We start from the raw sequence: 24,687 nt of genomic DNA, 5'->3' as shown, positions 1-24,687 counted from the left end.
CAAAGGCCATTTAGTTAATTAATTAATTTTGGTTTTCTGTGACAGATACAAAAATGTCACAGAAAAGATATAGTGTTGAGGAGGCGTATGCCATCCTTGCGTCAGAGTCAGATGCCTCTATGTCTGACTCAGACCCCAATTTTGACCCTGCCATATGCTCAGATACATCATTAGATGCAGTCTCAACTGATAGTGATGTATCTGTGGCTGCTAGCCCCCCTGCCAGCCCCCCTGCTAGCCCCCCTGCCAGCCCCCCTGCTAGAAGGAGGCGTGTTGCTGCCATTGCCGCTGAAGAGTGGGTAACGCCTCATCTCCAGAGGCCAGATATCCCATCCTTCACAGCAAATGCTGGCATAAATATAGATGTGGCAGGTTTTAGCCCCCAACAGTTTCTGGAGGTGTTTCTGGGTGATGATGTATTGGGGAACATTGTCGCCCAAACTAATTTATATGCCCATCAGTACCGTGCTGCAAAGCCTGAAACATATTTGGCAAAGCAGCAATGGGCCCCCATCAATGTGCCAGAATTTAAAAAATTCTGGGCATTGACTATGCTGATGGGCATCATAAAGAAACTCTCCGTTCGCTCCTACTGGAGCAGTAGCCCCATCTGCTCTACCCCCATTTTCTCCCAGAGTATGTCGAGGCAGAGATATGAAATGATTCTTCATTTCATGCACTTCAGCGACAACAGCCTGTGCCCCCCTAGGGAGCATCCCCAATTTGACAGGCTGTATAAAATCCGCCCCCTGATTACCCACTTTTCTGCCAGGTTTGCAGAGGCTTATACACCTGGAAGGAATATATGCGTTGATGAATCCCTGATGAAGTATAAGGGAAGGCTGGGATTCAAGCAGTATATTCCTTCCAAGCGCTCCAGGTATGGGGTAAAGGTGTATAAGCTCTGTGAGAGCGAGACTGGGTATACTCAGGCCTTCCGGGTGTATGAGGGAAAGGATAGCCACCTTGACCCTCCAGGTTGCCCAGAACATATGGGAACCACTGGCAAGATTGTCTGGGACCTGATATTACCCCTAATGAACAAAGGGTATCACTTGTACTTAGACAATTATTATACAAGTGTCCTTTTGTTCAAGCTACTGTATTGCTTTGATACAGTAGCTTGCGGTACTATTAAAAAGAACCGCAAAGGTTTCCCAGGACAACTTGTACGCACCCGGCTACGAAGGGGGGAGACCTCTGCTCTGCGCCAAGAGGAGCTGTTGGCACTGAAGTACAGAGACAAGAAGGATGTATACCTTCTTACCACCATCCACACAGAGAGGACGGTGGCGGTCTCTGTACGTGGCAGAGCTGAGATCATAAGGAAGCCAGTGTGCATCAAGTCTTATAACAGACATATGGGTGGGGTTGATCTGGCAGATCAGCTGCTGCAGCCCTACCTAATTATGCGGAAGACAAGGGCCTGGTACAAAAAGGTTGCAATTTACCTAATGCAGATTGCAACCCACAACGCTTTTTTGTTGTTCAAAAAAGCAAACCCCGGAATGAAACTGACTTTTTTACAATTTCAGCTCCAGATCATTTCGGGGATTTTGTACCATGATGCACCTGCTCCCCGGGCGGTGATGGGAGAGAGCAGAGTTGGGGCTACTCATTTTATTTTTAAAATCCCCCCTACTGCCGCAAAGCAGAGACCACAAAAAAAATGCAGAGTCTGTACCAAGAGGGGGCAGAGAAGGGACACCATATATTACTGTCCTGATTGCCCTGGACAGCCTGGACTCTGCATTGGGGACTGCTTCAAGCGGTACCATACAATGGTCAATTTTTAAAAAATAAATAAATTTGCTGTTATTTTTTTTTTTGTTATGTTTACTGTTAAATTTTTTGTTATTTTTTTACTTTTAATGTGCCAGATTTTTACATTTCACTAATATATTTTTTTTTCTAAAATGGGGCTGTTCTTTTTTTTTTTTTTACAAAAACCCCTGTCAAACCTATGCATGGGGACATAGGTGTACTCAGGGTGCCTAGCAGAAAACAACCTGTAGTATTTTTTTTGCACTAACTTACAACAGTCTCTCCTAAATCATAGTCAAAAAGCAATGTGTGTGTAAAAATGAAAATTGAAAAAATGCCACCATACACTTTCTCCAATTTTTTTTAGCTAAAACAGTTACTTCAAATGCATCAAAGCACACCATATACAATACCTTGGGGTGTCAACATTTCAAAAATATGCACATTCATGGCAATAAATAAAAGTGGGGTTTACAATAGGCCCCAAACTAAAGATAGGCCTATCAGAAGAAATACTCTCACTTAATAACTAAAATCACAAGTCATAAAATTGTAACATAACCTTCCCAAAATCCTGGCAAACCTATGCATGGGGGGCATAGGTGTACTCAGGGTGCCTAGCAGAAAACAACCTGAAGTATTTTTTTGCACTAACTTACAACAGTCTCTCCTAAATCATAGTCAAAAAGCAATGTGTGTGTAAAAATGAAAATTGAAAAAATGCCACCATACACTTTCTCCAATTTTTTTTAGCTAAAACAGTTACTTCAAATGCATCAAAGCACACCATATACAATACCTTGGGGTGTCAACATTTCAAAAATATGCACATTCATGGAAACAAATAAATTGGGGTATGTTAAAATACCCCCAAAAAGACAATAGGCAAAGAAAATATGTTAAATGTGAAAAAAAAATCACAAACGCATGTTGGACATTTGGCATTACACCCCCCGAACAAGCCAAGAAACTTATGCATAGGTGGTATCACTGTACTCAGGAGATGTTGGTGAACACATATTGGGGTCTTCTTTGGCAGTAACACATAACAGGAGCTGAGAATTCATGTCTAAAGTACAATGTGTGTGAAAAATAACACACAAAAAATGACTGCCTAATAGTTTGACAAAGAATTAGTGCATGGAAAGTGTTAAAATACCAGCATTTGAAATACCCTAGGGTGTCTACTTTTCAAAAATATATGGTTTGATGGGGGTAAATTACATTGGCCGGCTTCAGAAATGTCCTACATAGGACATGGGTGCATGGGATGTGAAAATTCCAAGTTGAAAAACTGGAATGCGCCCCCTAAAAATAAGGCCTTTTAGCCCCCAGAGAACCCGACACACCTATACATGGGGGGTATCACTGTACTCAGGAGATGTTGTTGAATACATATTGAGGTTTTTTTGGCAGTAACACATAACAGGGACTGAGAATATATGCCTAAAGTACAACGTGTGTGAAAAATAACACAAAAAAAATGACTACCCAAAAGTTTGACAAAGACTAGTGGTTGAAATAGTGCATGGAAAGTGTTAAAATACCAGCATTTGAAATACCCTAGGGTGTCTACTTTTCAAAAATATATGGTTTGATGGGGGTAATTTACATTGCCCGGCTTCAGAAATGTCCCAAATAGGACATGGGTGCATGATGACAGATATGAAAATTTCAAGTTGAAAAACTGGAATGCGCCCCCTAAAATTAAGGCCTTTTAGCCCCCAGAGAACCCGACACACCTATACATGGGTGGTATCACTGTACTCAGGAGATGTTGTTGAATACATATTGAGGTTTTTTTTGGCAGTAACACATAACAGGGACTGAGAATATATGCCTAAAGTACAATGTGTGTGAAAAATAATGCAAAAAAATGACTACCTAAAAGTTTGACAAAGACTAGTGGTTGAATTAGTGCATGGAAAGTGTTAAAATACCAGCATTTGAAATACCCTAGGGTGTCTACTTTTCAAAAATATATGGTTTGATGGGGGTAATTTACATTGGCCGGCTTCAGAAATGTCCCAAATAGGACATGGGTGCATGATGACAGATGTGAAAATTCCAAGTTGAAAAACTGGAATGCGCCCCCTAAAATTAAGACCTTTTAGCCCCCAGAGAACCCGACACACCTATACATGGGGGGTATCACTGTACTCAGGAGATGTTGTTTAATACATATTGAGGTTTTTTTTGGCAGTAACACATAACAGGGACTGAGAATATATGCCTAAAGTACAATGTGTGTGAAAAATAATGCAAAAAAATGACTACCTAAAAGTTTGACAAAGACTAGTGGTTGAATTAGTGCATGGAAAGTGTTAAAATACCAGCATTTGAAATACCCTAGGGTGTCTACTTTTCAAAAATATATGGTTTGATGGGGGTAATTTACATTGGCCGGCTTCAGAAATGTCCCAAATAGGACATGGGTGCATGATGACAGATGTGAAAATTCCAAGTTGAAAAACTGGAATGCGCCCCCTAAAATTAAGGCCTTTTAGCCCCCAGAGAACCCGACACACCTATACATGGGGGGTATCACTGTACTCAGGAGATGCTGTTGAATACATATTGAGGTTTTTTTTGGCAGTAACACATAACAGGGACTGAGAATATATGCCTAAAGTACAATGTGTGTGAAAAATAATGCAAAAAAATGACTACCTAAAAGTTTGACAAAGACTAGTGGTTGAATTAGTGCATGGAAAGTGTTAAAATACCAGCATTTGAAATACCCTAGGGTGTCTACTTTTCAAAAATATATGGTTTGATGGGGGTAATTTACATTGGCCGGCTTCAGAAATGTCCCAAATAGGACATGGGTGCATGATGACAGATGTGAAAATTCCAAGTTGAAAAACTGGAATGCGCCCCCTAAAATTAAGGCCTTTTAGCCCCCAGAGAACCCGACACACCTATACATGGGGGGTATCACTGTACTCAGGAGATGTTGTTGAATACATATTGAGGTTTTTTTTGGCAGTAACACATAACAGGGACTGAGAATATATGCCTAAAGTACAATGTGTGTGAAAAATAATGCAAAAAAATGACTACCTAAAAGTTTGACAAAGACTAGTGGTTGAATTAGTGCATGGAAAGTGTTAAAATACCAGCATTTGAAATACCCTAGGGTGTCTACTTTTCAAAAATATAAGGTTTGATGGGGGTAATTTACATTGGCCGGCTTCAGAAATGTCCCAAATAGGACATGGGTGCATGATGACAGATGTGAAAATTCCAAGTTGAAAAACTGGAATGCCCCCCCTAAAATTAAGGCCTTTTAGCCCCCAGAGAACCCGACACACCTATACATGGGGGGTATCACTGTACTCAGGAGATGTTGTTGAATACATATTGAGGTTTTTTTTGGCAGTAACACATAACAGGGACTGAGAATATATGCCTAAAGTACAATGTGTGTGAAAAATAATGCAAAAAAATGACTACCTAAAAGTTTGACAAAGACTAGTGGTTGAATTAGTGCATGGAAAGTGTTAAAATACCAGCATTTGAAATACCCTAGGGTGTCTACTTTTCAAAAATATATGGTTTGATGGGGGTAATTTACATTGGCCGGCTTCAGAAATGTCCCAAATAGGACATGGGTGCATGATGACAGATATGAAAATTCCAAGTTGAAAAACTGGAATGCGCCCCTTAAAATTAAGGCCTTTTAGCCCCCAGAGAACCCGACACACCTATACATGGGGGGTATCACTGTACTCAGAAGTTGTTGTTGAACACATATTGAGGTGTTTTTGGTCAGTAACATATAACAGGAACTGAGAATCCATGCCTAAAGTACAATGCGTGTGAAAAATAACACACCAAAATGACTACCCAAAAGTTTGACAAAGACTGGTGGTTGAATTAGTGCATGCAAAGTGTTAAAATACCAGCATTTGAAATACCCTAGGGTGTCTACTTTTTAAAAATATATGGTTTGATGGGGGTAATTTGCATTGTCCGGCTTCAGAAATGTCCCAAATAGGACATGGGTGCATGACGACAGATGTGAAAATTCCAAATTAAAAAACTGGAATGCGCCCCCTAAAAATAAGGCCTTTTAGCCCCCAGAGAACCCAACAGACCTATACATGGGTGGTATCACTGTACTCAGGAGATGCTGCTGAAGACATATTGGGGTGTTATTTGGCAGTAACCCTTAACGTTCTCAGTAAATGTATTCTTGAATTGCTATTTTGTCAAAAAATCACCACTTTTTTTTTTTTTTTTCAAACTTTGGCATAGATTGGTGGTAAAATAGTTGCATGGAAAGAGTCAAAATACCCCATGTTTAATACCTTAGGTTGTGTTCTTTTAAAAAATATATATATGTGAAGGGTTAATCAGGGATTCCTGACAGATATCAGTGTTCCAATGTAACTATCGCTAATTTTTTTAAAAAATTTTTGGAAATAGCAAAGTGCTACTTGTACTTATTGCCCTATAACTTGCAAAAAAAGCAAAGAACATGTAAACATTGAGTATTTCTAAACTCAGGACAAAATTTAGAAACTATTTAGCATGGGAGTTTTTTGGTAGTTGTTGAAGTGTAGGAGATTTTGAGGGTCAAAGTTAAAAAAGTGTGTTTTTTTCAATTTTTTCCTCATATTTTATAAAAATTTTTATAGTAAATTATAAGATATGATGAAAATAATGGTATCTTTAGAAAGTCCATTTAATGGCGAGAAAAACGGTATATAATATGTGTGGGTACAGTAAATGAGTAAGAGGAAAATTACAGCTAAACACAAACACCGCAGAAATGTAAAAATAGCCTTGGTCCCAAACGGACAGAAAATGGAAAAGTGCTGCGGTCATTAAGGGGTTAATAATGCAAAGTTCCATCAGCTCTCATGAAAGTGATCTACAAAGCAGCTAGGCTTGAAGGCTTACATGCTAATGGGGTTCAAGATGATAACTAAAATAGGAGAGGAACTAAGATAAGAACATTTTAGTGTATATTAAATGTATCCCTGAACAGTAGAGTCTTTAAGGAGCACTTGAAAGTTTGTAAACTAGGGGAGAGTCTTGTGGAGCCATTACAAGTCATTCCTTACAGACTTGGGAGTGGCCTACATTCACCTCACAGACCACCCAGAGCTCTACCTAAATATATTCTCAAAGAAAGGGCTTTATCAGAATGTCCCTACAAAGGATTCCGTGTATTAAGCAGTGAACGCTGTGTTAGAGCCCTTGCTGTGCAGGTTTGGCATGTAAGTCAGCTTACCCCAAATGAAAAATCAGCGGCCAGGGCCATTCCTCAGCCTCAACTTTAACCTCAGAGGTGGCAGAGACAACTCACCCAAAACACATCAGTTTGGGGTGATTGACAGGCCCTGCTTCTCCATCCATTGCTTTATATACAAATATGAATAAAAAATATTATATAAAAACTGATGTGCTTAAATCGCAGAAAGGAAAATGTGTACAAAAAATGGGGTAATAGCAGCAATGCACTAAATTGTATAAGAATTTATTTGTACTTGTATTATAAGTTGAAAGTAAACTATTTTTGCTCACAAGCTAACCCAATGAGCACAAAAAGCCGAACTTAGAATATCGTTTGCGCGTTCACCTATTCTCCCATAGAAGACAAAGGAGCAAAAAAAGTTGAACACCCTTTTTGGGCGCAAACCCGATCGCGTATTTTCATGTGCGTTAACCCGACATGAAAATATAATTGTTTCACATTCCAATGTTCTTCACATAGCAGAATATGTTCTATTTATTCATACGTTTATATTTCTACATATAGCTGAAGATATTTTGGTACAATATATATCTATACCTATATATATATATTGATGATTACACACATATATATATATATATATATATATATATATATAGGAATATCTATTTAGAAATACTTAGAACATATTCTGCTATATGCAGAACATTAGAATGTGAAATATATACAGTAAATGCATAGGTAAAAACTTTATTTAAAATTAATATTGCATACATATGTTTTTTCATGTTTTCATCTACTTAAAGGGACATTATACACTAGATTTTTCTTTGCATAAATGTCTTCTAGATGATCCATTTATTTAGCCCATACAGGTTTTTGTTTTGTTTTTTAAACAGATAGTTTTGCTTACTTTTAAATAACATTGCTCTGATTTTCAGACTTCTAACCAAGCCCCAATGTTTAAGGAGAATACTGACGTATACCTACTCCAGCTTGCTTCTGTTTGTATAAAGGGTCTTTTCATACGCAAAGGAAGGGGGAGGGGGAGTGTCTGCTATTTCCCACTTGCAGTGGGTGTTCTGGTAACCTTATAAATAGAGCTAAACTGTAAGCTTCTAAGTAAGTTTTTAAATGGTTTTATACTGGATTTTTAGATCAGTATCTGTGCATATTATTCTTTATAATAGTGTCTATCACATGCAGATATATGAAAATGGGTGTATACTGTCCCTTTAACTGGAAAGGGCTCCAATGCACACACACACACATACACACACACACATACACACACACACATATATATATATATATTGTCTTATATGTGTACAGTACATGTGTATTTATGAACTTCAAATGAGTAATAGATTATTTTTCTGACAAATTTCAAAGTTATGTCTATTTCCACTGTATCATATGAAAGCCATCAGTCAATCACAAATGCATATATGAATATTCTGGGAATTCTTGCATATGCTCAGTAGGAGCTGGTGGCTCAAAAAGTGTAAATATAATAAGACTGTGCACATTTTGTTAATGGAAGTAAATTGGAAAATAGTTTAAAATTGCTTGTTCTATCTGAATCATAAACGTTAAATTTTGACTTGAGTGTCTTAATATATATGGTGTGTAACACATATTACATGATGATTATTCTAATTAATTTATAAAACACATACAGTTTCTCTAGCTATTGTTACTTTATAAATATTGCACCATAGTAAACATCCAATTTAACCTTGTTGATGTAAAAAAATAAATGAATATCAGACTCTATACAACAGAAACCAAAATTCTTCTTCAAGTAGAACATATATGAATCACGTATTCTTTAAAGAGACTTTAAACCCAATTTTTTTCTATGTGCACACTCTTAAAACAGTTTTTCAACAATGTATACCAAGAAAAGGATGTAATTTGGTATTAGAAATAAAATAGAACTTTTCTTTTTTGAGGGGGGGGGGGCTCATGTCCCTTTAACCCTTTGGCTGATAAGCCATTTCCCACCTGGGTGCTAAGCTGGATTTGAGCTTTTTTAATTTTTTTACTTTTATTAAATTTATCTATTTTTTACTTTTGTATTCCTTTATACTGTTGGATAGGATAGGAGATTACCTTTCCAACGGTGGGTCTTGGGGGTCTGTAGCTGCTTAGATGCCTGAGATACAGGCATCTAAGCAGCATGCCCCCTGCTCCTATACTTGACATTGTTAAGTATAAATAAAGTTGCGCGGTGATGTCATCATGTTATTGCGCGTGATGTCACCATGCAAAACGGGAAACCCCGGCAATGCCTGTCACTCTACATGCACGATTGCCGGGGTAGGAGCGGGTGGGAGCCCCCAGATCTCCCTCAAGGTGGGAGAGTGCTAGTGACGGCTCTGAGCATTGTGAAGCCCTGGTGATGCCTCTCACTATTCAGGCCAGATCGCCGGGGTGGGAGTCCCCAGATTGCCCTCAAGGTGGGTCAGTGCTAGCGACAGCCATGTCACAAGGGGCAAGAACAACTTTTTTTTTTTTTTTTTTAATTTAGGCAGCCACCAGAGGGTACTACAGCAGAGTGCCATTGAGTGTAGAAAATGTTATTATAAGGAGTAAAGCATTACCATTTGAGAGGATTTCTGAGTGTGCACTAAACCACTATGCACAGTGTGAGACAAACTTGGCACTTAAGTTTGTACAGTGTGTGCCTGAGTCAGACAGCAGATCACTTTCATTTGCAGAGGAGGTAGGACTTACTTAGTAAATGTTTTTTATTTCTTTGAGCAATTTCGATTTTAACTTCAGTGTGGTAGTATTTGTATGATGGGGAAAGGGGTCCATAAAAACACATTTTTTTAGCAATATGCAACAGTGTATTTATGATTATTTGACAATGCTGTAGAAATTCTATATTCAAAGCCATGCATAAATGTTTCCTCCTCAATACACAAATGGTAGATGCCCTTTTAGCAGATATAAGTTTTTTTTATTAATATATATATATATATATATATATATATATATATATATATATATTTATTTTAATTACATTCCAGTTTACTGCCCCTTTATGCTTGGACTTTCCAGATGCAAGGAGGCATTTTATCTAAGATTTTAACATCTGCATAAAATGTTATACTCTCAGACTAAGATTGCTCAGTGTTTGAAATGAGACAGGTTAACTTAACACTGTTCAGTTTACACTAGAGCTGACTTAATTTTGAAAAACATACAAACAAGCCTAGAGTACCACAGCTTATGGTTCCACCAAGGCCATATAGAGTACAGCATTTTCAAAATCCATAAGTACTGGTGACAGATGGGAACATTTGTACACCAAATTTTAAGTGGTGCTCTTGGTTGGGGAAAATGGGGGAAGAAAACAAACATATGTCAACCTTTCAAAAGTACTTCTCTTCATCTAGCCATCTACCCAGATCATTAATGTACAATTTTGAATTCACAGAATGATTTTTGTTTGCATATTCACAAATATGATTCTTTAAAAAGTGATCTCTTAATTTCTGCAATTGTTTTATCATGCATGTCACACACTGTTCATTAAGGGGATGCAATGTGCAGAAATTGTGCAGTGTTTCTGTGGGTGTCTGTGTTTATGTCTTTGTGCTTTTGTTTGTGTCTCTATGATTGTGTATGTATTTTCTTCTGTGGGTCTCTCTGTGAGGGTGGGTGTGTATGTCTGTGCATTTTCTGTGGATGTCTGTGAGGGTGTGCGTATGTCTTTGTGCTTTTTCTATGTGTGTCTCTGTGAGGGTGTGTGTGTGCATGTCTTTGTGTATTTTCTCTGGATGCCTCTGTGAGGGTGGGTGTGTATGTCTTTGTGTGTTTTCTGTGGATGTCTCTGTGAGGGTGTGTGTGTGTATGTATGTATGTCTGTGTTTTCTGTGGATGTCTCTGTGAGGGTGTGTGTGTATGTCTGTGCATTTTCTGTGGGTGTCTCTGTTAGAGTGTGTGTATGTATTTGTGTGTTTTCTGTGGATGTCTCAGTGAGGGTTTGTGTGTATGTATGTCTTTGTGTGTTTTATTTGGTTTTCTCTCTGTGTGTGTGAATGTCTTTGTGTGTTTTCTGTGGGTGTCTCTGTGTGTGTGTGTGTGTGTGTATGTCTGTGTGTTTTCTGAGGCTATCTCTGTCAGTGTTTCCTTGGGTGTATGTGCAAGTTTGTGTTTGAATTTGTGTGTGTGTGTCCATTTTCTGTTCCTTTTTAGGACATTTTGACCTTTCCGGAAGTCACCAATCCACCATTTAACCTTTAAATTATTGTTTAGGCAGTTCAGGGCCCTTCCTTTCAGCCACTGTATGCTGTTGTCATCATTTAGTTTGCATCTTCCTTGGCAAAAAGATAATCAGAACTCAATATTTTGTTTTGTAAATCTCCTTTTTCGACAAAACTGTAGTCTACCTCATTACTTGTCAGGTCAATGTAAACAAGTGTTGAGTGTCTGTTTGGGTGTCTGTGTCTGAGTGTGCTTGTATGTTTATTTGCGTATCTGCTAGAGCATCTATATGTGAATCCTTATGTGTGTCCGTGTGTTTCTGTGTTTGTGTTTTACTACCTTTACAACATTTCCATGTTTGACTATGCTTAAGAATAAAGTGCATATACGTTTTAGTCACTTTGTCAGAAATTGCACATGTCAAAGGGGGTGGGGGCTGATCAATGGTTAAGTCAGGGGTCCCAAAATTTCTAGAGGCAACCCTGGTGATGACTCTGAGCCGTCGTCAGCACCTGACTGGGAAAATTTGCGACAGCTCAGAGCCGTCGTTGGCACTCAAAGGGTTAATCAAAGGATTGTGATTATTTGCCATCTTCTGCTGCATATTTTTGCTATAATTATCTTTGTTGCATTTATTATTGTTAAATCTAATTTTTTATATGTTTATCTACTGCAGAAAACTATTCATCTCCTTGGTGGTCATGGAACAATGAGAACTGCTCAGCAAAGCTTGTTGGAAACCAGAATCAAGTGAAGATATATAGAAGAGGATTTTATATGATGCATATCCAAGTTTACTACAGTTTGGAAAATCAAGATAATACATTGCCAGAAATCTTCAGTATACATTTGATTGTTGGGAACAAGCCAGAGAAGAGAATGATATCAAGTGGTTTACCTTTCGGCATTAATATAACATATGCCGCACCACTAACCATTGTTTCGCCATTTCTTCTAGAAGAAGGGGACATATTAGAATTGAAAATTAATTTTAACACTTCAAAAATTGAAAGAAAAAAAGAAAAAACTTTTTGGCATATATATCAAATGATGGACCTCCAGGAGGTATAAGTTAGAACTGGGAAATATTAATCACCTTTTGTAAAAATATATGTACATCTGGGAATCAGGATTCTCAAGTCATTTAAGTCATATGATTGTATCATAAGCTCATGCAACACATTTTACATTGTTAGCGATACTAGCAGTATTGCAAATTGACCAACCAAAAACACAAAGCAATGGACAACAATCTACTGGTTGAAGCATGATACTATTGTTATTATAGTATATTGCTGAAATCAATGTAAGAATGTGTTTATTGTACCCTTTTATTATTTTATTTGTAATATATGCTCTTTAAATATAAATATATGTATGCAAATATATAATAGATATAGATAGATAGATAGATAGATAGATAGATAGATAGATAGATAGATAGATAGATTAAACAAAAGCTGTATGTAATTTCAAATGCATTTACTTTTTTATTTAAATTATTCATTAAAAATGGATTCTGGGAATTTGATTTTTAAGTTATTTAAAATATGGATTTCTCAGGGAACCTTTGATATATAAATGTTTTGTGATTGTTTGCATATATAGATTCTCCTGAGGACTAGAGTTTTAGACTCCTGGAGTTCAATTTTATTCTATACTGAGTCTAAGTTACTGATATTTATTAGTTAATAAATATTGTTCTAAAACTAAACTCCAGTCATTCACATTTATATATAAGAAACAATTATATATATTAAAACATAATACACATGCTGTATATATTAATATGTTATAGTAAATGAGTAGCTCTCAATAATTGTATTAACATGTATGACTAAATTTCCCGCCACATGTTTGGAGTTGGATTGGTTTAAAAAAATATAAAAAAAATATATATATATATATATATATATATATATATATATATATATATATATATATATATATATATATACGCACAGTGTATATATACAGTATATATACACATACATATGTTATGCTGCTTCTCACATATGATTTTGTAATATGTACTAATAAAATTGTATTAATAACATACGTATATCTATGTTTATTCTACAAAATTATATTCATGTATGTAGGAAAACAACCTATTATTATGTAAACTCCTAGCATTGGTTTTCTTTTTTTGTACAATTCATATTATTCTAGGTCCTTGTTTTTAAACTTGTGGTAAATTTGCCCTTGAGGTTCCTTAAACATTGGCAAAATATACTGAGTGACTTGCACTACACCCTCATGCAGCTAAAGTAAACATTCAAGGTATCACATAAATCAGTGCGTCTTATTTCTAATAGGACCTGATAAGCCAGACTGTATATCTCCTGCATAGTCTGATGCTCCCTCGCTGTGACTAACTTACCTGTCCTTGGGTAGAAGAATCCTTAAAATCTAGCCAGTTAGTTACATATGAGGACTGAAGTTGACAAACGCAGATATGAAGTGTGTCACACAAGTTAAGGGGGAAGTGTACGCTAAGATTTTATCCTTTTTTTATTTTTTCCTAATGATCCATTTTACCTACTGAAGTGTATTAAATTGTTTACAATTAGCTGCTTCACTTTCATTTTCTTATTTGAAATAGCTGATTTTGCCTATGGTATCCTCACCAGTATGGGAGAACATTTCTGAACTTAAAGGGATAGTAAAGTCCAACTTAAAATTTTCTAAATCAGATAGGGCATGCTATTTTAAACAACTTTCTAATTTACTTTTATCATCAAATTTGTTTTGTTCTCTTGCTATTCTTAGCTGAAGGCTAATACTAGGTAGGCTCATATTATAATTTCTAAGACCTTGAAGGCTGTCTCTAATTTGAATGCTTTTGACAGTTTTTCACAGCTAGAGGGCGTTAGATCATGTGTTTCATATAGATAACATTGTGCTCATGCACAGCACTAATTGCCTGAAATGCAAGTCTGTCAAAAGATCTGCGATAAGGAGGCAGTCAGCAGAAGCTTAGATACAAGGTAATTACAGAGGTAATTACAGAGGTAAAAAGTATATTTCTATAACAGTGTTGGTTATGCAAAACTAGGGAATGGTAAATAAAGAGTAAATAAAGGGATTATCTATCTTTTTAAACAATAACATTTTTGTTGTTTACTTTCCCTTTAAGTTCTGGTTACATAAAATACATGTAAACAAGATGGTTTAGATAAAATAATGCTTCCAGTGTGGTTCTGTGACAGAGAGATACTAAAATGTGTATTTTCCATTGTTCTCTCGCCCGATTATCTAAAGGTCTTTAGGCTTGTTAGATTATTAAACAATGCTCGCCAGTGCTTCTGTTTCTATGGTGGAATGATCTAAAGCTACTTTTTACCCTGAAAACAGAGTGTCTCGCTAAGGGACGTTTACTGTGTTCGTATGAAGAGGAGATGCATACATTACAAAAGCGCACAATAAAATTAGTATTTTCAAAATCTTAAACGAATAATTGAACCATTCACGCAAAAATATGGCAGAAAAAATTGTATTGTTAAGGTACATCAAAAATCGTAACAAAATTCTTCACCAAAAATCGTATTTTAGCAAAAATTTAAAATCATTTTAAATATGCACAGTGTAAATCGTAATTTAATTACACTGGATGCATAAAAAAACACACATAAATTAGTACTTATGAGTATAAAATACAAAATTTTTCGTAAAATGGGCTCAACGTGGGTTTTCCATGGACATATATGAAAATGTCTCTCTAATCCCAGTGTCATTCTGTAAAGATTTTCACACAGTTTTTTCTCGCAAACTAAAAGGTGGCGAGCTTTTCTCGAAACACTCAAAATACTTATAATTCTAATAGAAAAACAGATGCATATTGTAATATAGGTGATTGAAATATGCTACATAGCTTCCAAAAATTGTGTTAAACAGCACACCTATCCTTAACATCAGACTTGCCAGGTCCACTTGTACATCAAAAAACAGAATGATTCCAGCCTCCAAATTGATAAAAAGACCTTTATTTTTCCATGCAGGGTCCCAGAAAAGACACACAACGTTTCAGGCCTATGCTAGGCCCTTAGTCATGTATTCTTAACCCTTTGAGTGCTAAGCTGAATTTTATATTTTTCAGTTTTTTACTATTTTAAAAAAACTTTTTTTTTTACTTTTTTATTTCCCCCCCAGATCCCCAAGACTTATACCATTGGAAAGTTAGGCAATTACCTTTCCAATGGTAGGTCTTGGGGGTCTGTAGCTGCTTAGATCCCTGAGATACAGGTTTCTAAGCAGTATGCCCCCTTTCCCTATAGTTTGCATGGACAATTTTAAATAAAGTTGCGCGGTGACGTCATCACGGCACGTAACGGGAAGCCCCAGCGATGCCTGTCACTATGCAGGCCCGATCGCCGGGGTAGGAGCTGGTGGGGGCCCCCAGATTGGAAAAAAAGTAGTTGAGTGCTAATGACGGCTCTGAGCCGTCATTAGCACGCAAGGGGTTAATTATACACAGGTTTGGGACTTTTATACCTCCACCTGTTACCTATTCACATGGGAACATCTTTATGTACAATAGTGGCATCTTGTGGATGTAGATCATACTGCATCCATTTTATCTTATCAAATGATCCCATGGGGATATTCAAACTATTTTATTGCATTAAAAACACATTAAAAAAACTATATATACCATTTAAAAGAGGAGATCACTGTACTAACAACAGATTACCTAAAGTAAAATGGGGAAGTCATTTTTGTAAACACAAAATAGAAATGCATATTTCCATTTTAAGACTATTGTTTAAAGGAACAGGCTCTAATCAAAATCATTGCTCAAACCTTTGGGGGCAAGATTACATAAAGTCAAAGTAATAGCCATTCTTTAGTTGACACAAAATAGAGATACCTATTTTTGGTTTAAGACAATTATTTAAGGGAATAGGCTCCAAGCAAAATCTTTATTAAGACCTTTAGGGGTAAGAGCCTCAAGCTTATAGATCCAGAACATCGCTCTAGTTTTTAAGAGATGCTCTCTATCTCCTCCCCTTCTAGGTTTGTCTATCTGTTCCATAATTTGGAACCTCAATTGACTTATATTGTGACCGATAGAGATGAAGTGAGAGGATACTGGGGCATCTTTATTATTACATCATATGTTTGATTTATGTTCCGTTATCCTCTCCCTTACCTCTCTACAGGTCTCGCCAATATAAATAAATCCACTTGGGCATTTGATTAGATAAATAGCAAAGGTGGCTCTGCATTTTAGATATTTGCTTATTTTAAACTTCCCATTTGTTGGGTGATAGAAGAATTCACCTTTTATCATTGAACTGCAGTTACTACAGTTAAGGCATAGATAACATCCACTTTTACTTGTGCCTATTGTTTGCTGAACACTCTTCTTGCCACTGCCAATAGCTGTATGTACAAGCATATCCTTAATGCTCTGATTCCTTCTATAAGCCACCATAGGGCCCATTTTAAATTAATTGACTTGAGGGTTACATTCCCTCAGAATGTGCCAGTATTTTTTCAATATATCTGTAATTCTCTGGCTCAATCTGTTAAATTGTGTCACAAATATCATACTATTTCTTTCTTGGCATTGATCCTTTCTAATTTGTCTAGCATGAGTTGTTCTGAGATCTATGTTGGTGGATAATTCCTAGTAATGAATTAATTTGCCATTTCTTCCAATCTGAGTTTACATTTGCTACTATCAGAAACAATGCGTTTTACCCTAGTAAACTGGCATTTTGGAATTGCCTTAAATACACTATCTGGATGACAGCTGCTATATTGCAATAAATTGTTTCTGTCAGTGCTTTTTGTGTATAAGTCTGTTTTCAAAAACCCTCCCACAATGTGCACATATGTATCCAGATATTCTATGCCAATCTCACTCATGTTTAAGGTGAATTTAAGTCCCCTAACAGAGTCATTTAGATCTTGAACAAATGACAATAGGCTACCAATGTCACCCCCCCCCCACATGCAAGAAGAGTGTTCAGCAAACAATAGGCACAATAAAAGTGGATGTTATCTATGCCTTAACTGCATTAACTGCAGTTCAATGATAAGGGTGAATTCTTCTATCACCCAACAAATGGGAAGAAGTTTAAAATAAGCAAATATCTAACATGCAGAGCCACCTTTGCTATTTATCTAATCAAATGCCCATGTGGATTAATTTATATTGGCAAGACCTGTAAAGAGGTAAGGGAGAGGATAACGGAACATAAATCAAACATCAGATGTAATAATAAAGATGCCCCAGTATCCTCTTACTTCCTCTCTATGGGTCACAATATAAGTTAATTGAGGTTTCAAATTATAGAACAGATAGAACTAGAAGGGGAGGAGATAGAGAGCAGAGATGTTCTGGATCCATAAGCTTGAGGCTCTTACCCCTAAAGGTCTTAATAAAGATTTTGATTGGAGCCTATTCCTTTAAATAATTGTCTTAAACCAATAATAGGTATCTCTATTTTTTGTCAACTAAAGAATGGCTATTACTTTGACTTTATGTAATCTTGCCCCCAAAGGTTTGAGCAATGATTTTGATTAGAGCCTGTTCCTTTAAACAATAGTCTTAAAATGGAAATATGCTTTTCTATTTTGTGTTTACAAAAATGACTTCCACATTTTAATTTAGGTAATCTGTTGATAGTACTGTGATCTCCTCTTTTAAATTGTATATATAGGCTTTTTAATGTGTTTTTAATGCAATAAAAATAGTTTGAATATTCCCATGGGATCATTTGATATGATAAAATGGATGCAGTATGATTTACATCCACAATATGTCACTATTGTACATAAAGATGTTCCCATGTGAATAGGTAACAGGAGGAGGTATAAAAGTCACAAACCTGTGTATAATTAAGTATACATGACTAAGGGCCTAGTATAGGCCTGAAACTTTGTATGTCTTTTCTGGGACCCTGAATGGAAAAATAAAGGTATTTTATCAATTTGGAGGCTGGAATCATTCTGTTTTTTGAAATATGCTATATGCAGAAATCAGTTTAATGTGATTTATGTTTGCTTCAAGATTTCATTTTTAAAGTGTGCCCCCTGCTCACTTCGCTCCTCGAAGCGAAGTGTCCCTTTCCAGCAAGCTTCATTACTTTCAGTAGGAGACATCTCGCCACTCACAAGGACTACCCATTTTTTACGATAATTCCAGAATAAGCGAGAAAAACCTTGTCTGATCACCAGGCCCATAATACTGGTGTTTGAGTAAACAGTAATAAGAATTAGGAGGAGTTTGTGTAAATAATTAGACAGATAGGATGATCATGTATTTTCTTCTTACAAGATCAGCCCACTGAGCTAGATTAGAAGTGAAGCGTAAACCTTTGAGCGAGGGTTCTCACAATCGTTTGAGTTAAGCGCATCACAATTTACTTTAGAATTATTACCGCAATCTCAGCGTTCTGGTTAACTGTTTAGCGAAAATAAAAAGTGTCACAAAACACATAAAAAATACATTACAAAGTACAGTTACACTCAGAATAACACTATCTAATAAAAATTATAATGAAAAAATATTGCACATAAAAGGGCTCAATCAAATATATGAGGTCTCAGTTGTTAGAAAATAAAGGCAGGCAAAGGGCTTTAACATTGCAATACATACATATACATCTTTAAACATGGATATGTACTGTATTTATGTACTATATATATATATATATATATATATATATATATATGTGTGTGTGTGTGTGTACATATGTATTTATATGTGTATATATGTATTTATATGTGTACATATGTATCTATATGTGTATATATGTATTTATATGTGTACATATGTATTTATATGTGTATATATGTATTTATATGTGTACATATGTATTTATATGCGTATATATGTATGGGAACACTCACTGAACAAATATCTGGCCTAATAGAAAACATTCTTAAGCCTCTTGTTATTAAGACTGATAGCTTTATACAGGACACTACAGCCTTTCTTAATAAACTTAACCAGATAAATGAACTACCTGGAAACACTATACTAGTTACTATGGATGTAGAATCCTTATACAGCAACATCCCGCATAAGGATGGTATTGAGGCCTGCATCAAATTTCTCTCATCCCACCAACCAACACACAAATATGATAGTGCAACTATTGCCCATCTTATAGAATTCATACTCACACACAACTATTTCAGTTTTAACAACAATTACTACCTACAAATGACTGGGACAGCGTGGGGCACAAAAATGGCACCCCAATACGCTAATCTTTTCATGGCGTACCTAGAATACAGATTCTTATGTACTCAGCCACACAAACCTTATACATATTATCATTACATCAATGATATTTTCATAATATGGACAGAAGGAGAAGAAAGCCTTTTAGATTTCCACAAATCATTTAATTCATTTCACCCGTCAATAAACCTTAAAATGGACTTTTCAAATCATAGTGTGAACTTCTTGGACTGCACAATAACTGTCACCAATGGCATCCTTCATTCATCTATATACAGAAAAACCACAGACAGGTACAGATACCTCCACAATTCCAGCTTCCATCCCAATCACACCAAACAAGGTATCATCTACAGCAAAGCTATCAGATATCCCCGCATTTGCTCTGACACAAAAGACAGAGATCAGCACCTGAGTACACTGTCAGAGTCATTTAGGCAAAAGGGCTACAAGGAAAGCACAATATCTAAGAAAATCAAATCTGCCTTAAAAACACCACGGGAAAGGCTCCTACAATACAAAGAAAAGGAAAACAAAACAAGAACCACTCTAGTAGTCACAACCCTACTCTGGAAGGAGTAAGCAAAATTATTAAAGAACTACAACCACTAATTTCCGAGGACCCCACACTCAAAAAATATTTCCTGAACTCCCCATACTAGCATTCAAACAACCGCCTAACCTGAGACAGAGATTGGTCCGCAGCAAATTAACCACAGAACAGAAACTTACACAGAATAGCACTGCACAATGCAACAAATCACTCTGCCAACTGTGTCAACATATATGTGACAATAACACAGCCAGACACAACAACACATCATATAATATTAAAGGATCCTATTCATGCTCATCTGCTAATGTGGTGTACATAATACAGTGTACAGCGTGTGACAGAGGTTGCTACATTGGAGAAACTCCCCTAAAGCTGCATCTCAGAATTAATCTACACACACAATCGATCAAAAACCACAAGGAAAATGAATATTGTACCCCTGTTGGTCATCACTTCACCCAGACTGGTCTCTCCATCTTTAACCTCAGGATTAAAATTCTTAAAGGGAATTTCAAAGACTCTCATGAACGAAAGACGTTTGAGATGAAAATGATCACACATTTCAATACCAGAAATTAAGGACTTAATGTAGACTCTGGCTTTCTCACACAATACCATAACTTTCTATAATCGCTCATCTTATTGTCCTTTATTATTTATTTATTTTTTTTTTTTTTTTTTTTTAAATTTCCTTTATTGTTGTAAAAAAAAAAACATAGGTACATAACAGAAAGTGGCAAAGCATTACAATTAAAGACAAAATATATCTTAATATAATGAGTACATGGATATGACATTGATCTTAATAGATAGAAAAACTGCAAGTGGTACCGTGAATCAATTACTTACATTGATGCCAGATAATCTTCCCATATAAACTTTAAATTATTGTAAAACTCCAGTTGTTGTGTTTGTGTATAATGGTATTTTTCCAGGGTTAAGATCTGTGTAATGTGGTTCTGCCACTCATTGATCGTGGGGATTCTCAGATTTTTTCATAGTCGTGGTAGTAGTTGTTTAGCTCCATTCGTCATTATGTGTAACAGTTTTAGTCTAAGTTTGCATTTTAATTTAGGAGGGTAGTTAAAGAGTAATATCAGGGGATCTAATTGGATCTTATGGGACAAGCATTTCTCTATTTCTTCCTTGATTTTCATCCAGTATTGTCTAATGTAGGGGCAGTTCCACCAGATGTGGACTAGTGAACCCTCCTCACCACATCCTCTCCAACATGCACTATTTGTGGTAGTATAGATTTTTGAAAGTCTAAGCGGAGTGAGGTACCGTCTATATAAAAGTTTCAGGTTAGTTTCCGTAATACTCATCGAGGATGAGGCCTTGCCCATATTATTAAAAATTATGTCCCAATCTTTGTGTGAGATTTCTTTTTGTAGATCGGTTTCCCAGATCTTACAATAAGCTGGTAGAGATCTGGAGTGGTGCTCTATTAGCATTTTGTATAACATTGACAGACCTCCTTTGGTGGGGGTTTGTGAGTAGCATACATTTTCAAATAGAGTGAGTGGTCTAATTAGTTTGGATTTCTGTATGTTACTTGTAATGAAATGTTGTAGTTGTTGATGTGTGTACCATTCATTTATAAAAAGTGGAGTCATCTACCCCACTTCCTCCTGTGGTTTTAATTTTCCATTGCTTATGAGTGTATGGACTGGAATTAAGGTGTTTATATTGGACCACGTTTTGTTGGCAGGGTGCTGTTGTATCGGGATCTCTGGGTTATGTAAGATCGGTGTTAATGGGGAGGGGTTGGAGGAAACACCTGTGGTCTTGTTAGAGATGTAGTCCCATACTTTAAATGTTTCGCGTATGATACTGGGAAGCGTTTTATTCATGTTCCTATGTAGCTTATCCACCCAACACATTCCACCCACATTAGGACAGTTAGCTATTTGTTGCTCCAGCCTCACCCATTCTTTACATTCCCCATGTTTACACCAGTCTATAACCTGATTGAGGATGGCTGCTTGCCTGTAGTAAACTAAATTAGGGACACATAAACCCCCATTTTTCCTGTTTCTATATATTATTTTTTTTGCTATGCGTAGTCTTTTATTTTGCCAGATATATGTATTAACAATATTTTGGAGGGTGGTCAGATATGATGGTGGAACTGGGATAGGGATCGTTTGGAATTTATATAAAATTTTTGGAAGGCAGGTCATCTTAAATGTTTCCATTCTTCCTATCCAGGACACATTTTTGTGTTCCCAGCTTCGTAGTTCTTGTTGCACCTCATCTATCAGGGTCTGATAGTTTAATTTAAATAGAAGGTCTTGGTTATATGTTATTTGGATCCCCAAATATTTGATAGAGGAGGTTTGTATGTTATAGTGATGTTTATTTGCAATTTCCTGTAACTCCTGTTCGGGTATATGGATCCCCAACAGTTCTGATTTTGTGGGATTGATTTTAAATCCTGAGAATGTGCTATATTTATCTATTTCCTTTTTTAATGTCTCTAGAGATAGTCGTGGGCTGGTAAGTGTTAGAATAATATCATCGGCATATAATGCCTGTTTGTACTGAGTATCTTGGATCTGGATGCCTTTTATGTTGGGGTTATGTCTAATTGCTGTGGCCAGGATTTCGATTGTCAATATAAATAAAATGGGGGATAAGGGGCAGCCCTGTCTGGTACCATTATTGATCCCAACTTTACTGGATAAGGAGTCATTAAGTTTGATTTTGGCTGTGGGTGAATTATATAGTGTAAATATTTTGTTTATGAAACTTTCTCCCATTCCAAATCTCTCAAGTGTATGTCTCAAAAAAGCCCAGTCTAATCTATCAAAGGCCTTTTCGGCGTCCATGGCCAGGAAGATAGATGGAATGTTGTGTGTTTGTGCGTATTCGAGCAAGGTCAGGATTTTCATGGTATTATCCCTCGCCTCTCTGTAAGGTGTGAAGCCGACTTGGTTCGTATTTATTAATGTCGGGAGGAATTTATTGATTCGCAAGGCTAAGATTTTGGCAAATAATTTCACATCTACATTTAACAATTAAATGGGTCTAAAATTTTGGGGTGTATCTGGGGATTTACCTGGTTTAGGAAGTACAGTGATATGGGCTTCCAACATAGTCTGAGGGAAGGGATAGATGAGGAATTAATAACGGGGCAAGGGTTTTATAATAGTATGGGGTGAAGCCATCTGGGCCAGGGCTCTTGCCTGAGTTAAGATCATGTATTGCTTTTTTTATCTCTTCAGGGGTGATAGGGGCTTCCAAGTCAGCTGCTTGTTCTTTTTCCAGTGTGGGGAGAGGGAGTGCTTGTAAGTAATTTTGTATATTTATATCTATATGTGGGTCATCAGTGTTTTGTTTAATATTGTATAGGTGTGTATAGTATTTCTCAAATTGTGTGAGGATATCTTTAGTGGAGTGAACTTCTGTATTTTTAGGGGTTTTTATAGCATGGATAAAAGTTTTTAATTTCTTAATTTTAAGGGCTCTTGCCAGCAATTTGCCTGCCCTTTTTCCTTCATAATAAAATTTCTGTCGAAATTTAGATAGGGTATCTGTATATTCTCGTAATAACAGCTCATGAAGAGCTTTTCTTATATTTTGAAGTGATTGGTATATTGCTTGATCGTCGGGGTTCATCCTATGATTATGTTCTAGTTCCGATAGTTTTGTGGTGAGGTTCATGTATTTTTGCCTTTCTAATCTTTTGAATTGTGCTTTTCTTTTCATGAATTCCCCTCTCATAAAGCATTTATGAGCCTCCCAGACTGTAATCGGGTCGGTATTATCTTTAGTATTAAAAGTAAAATATTCTTGTAGTGATTTTTGGGTTTTAGTGAGTTGTATCTCCCCTTTCAAAAGAGAGTCGTCTAACTTCCATATATATGGTGTAACTGGGGTATTTGGCCAAACTATATCAACAAGAACTGCTGAGTGGTCTGACCATACTGTATGGGCGATTTTTGCATTTTTAATATGTTCAAGGCCTATCTGGTTGGTAAGTAAATAGTCCAGCCGACTGTAAGTCTTGTTTGGAGAGGAGAAGAAAGTATATTCTCTTTTTTCGGGGTTGATAAACCTCCAAATATCATAGAAATTATATTCTCTCAGTATTTTCCATAGATGTTTAAGTGTGCGTTTAGATGTACTGGAGTTAGGGTTAGAGCTATCAAGCTCTGGGTGTATGGGGATATTAAGGTCTCCTCCTATGAAAATCAACCCTTTCGCTACATCTAGTATGCGTCTAAATGTTTTCCTATAGAATGGAAGTTGTAGGCTATTGGGCGCATATAGATTGATCAGTGTAACTGGTCTACCATATATTAATCCAAAGACCGCCAAAAAGCGGCCTTCTGTGTCAGTGTGAGTTTGAATATGTTGGAACGATATGGTTTTATGTATAAGGATACTAACTCTGCATCTATTTGAAATATGGGAACTATGGAAATGCTGATTGTAGTTGGAGCTCATAAATTTCGGCTCATGAGAACGCTTAAAATGCGTCTCCTGCAGGAATAATATATCTCCTTTCCTTTTATGCAAATCAGACATTGCCATAGATCTTTTAGCAGGAGAATTAAAACCCTTCAAATTTTGTGTGATAAATTTAAGTACTCTATTTGGAGTCTCCATTGGTCTGTAATACCGTAAGTTTCAAAAGAACACACCATGTACATTTTCCCACCTTATGCAATGCCCCTTCTTTACCTTGGTATTCATTTTGCAAACAATGCAGATTAATTAGGAAATTAATAACAAAAA

General features: G+C 36.4%; 1 protein-coding gene across 1 annotated transcript in view; it reads left to right on the top strand.

The window, feature by feature from the left end:
* The window catches only part of LOC128640813 (uncharacterized), a 74,908-nt gene extending 61,827 nt beyond the window's left edge, over positions 1 to 13,081 (top strand). Inside the window, exon 3 of the mRNA XM_053693238.1 lies at positions 11,865 to 13,081. Within this exon, the coding sequence (XP_053549213.1) occupies positions 11,865 to 12,259 (395 nt within the window). The 3' untranslated portion in view covers positions 12,260 to 13,081. The remainder of the gene's footprint in view (positions 1 to 11,864) is intronic.
* The last annotated feature ends 11,606 nt before the right edge of the window (positions 13,082 to 24,687 follow it).

Source organism: Bombina bombina, chromosome 10 (genome assembly GCF_027579735.1).
Source record: "Bombina bombina isolate aBomBom1 chromosome 10, aBomBom1.pri, whole genome shotgun sequence".
Classification (NCBI taxonomy): Eukaryota; Metazoa; Chordata; class Amphibia; order Anura; family Bombinatoridae; genus Bombina; species Bombina bombina.
The sequence above is the reverse complement of the archived record's forward strand: the minus strand, read 5'-3'. Positions and strand labels throughout refer to the sequence as shown.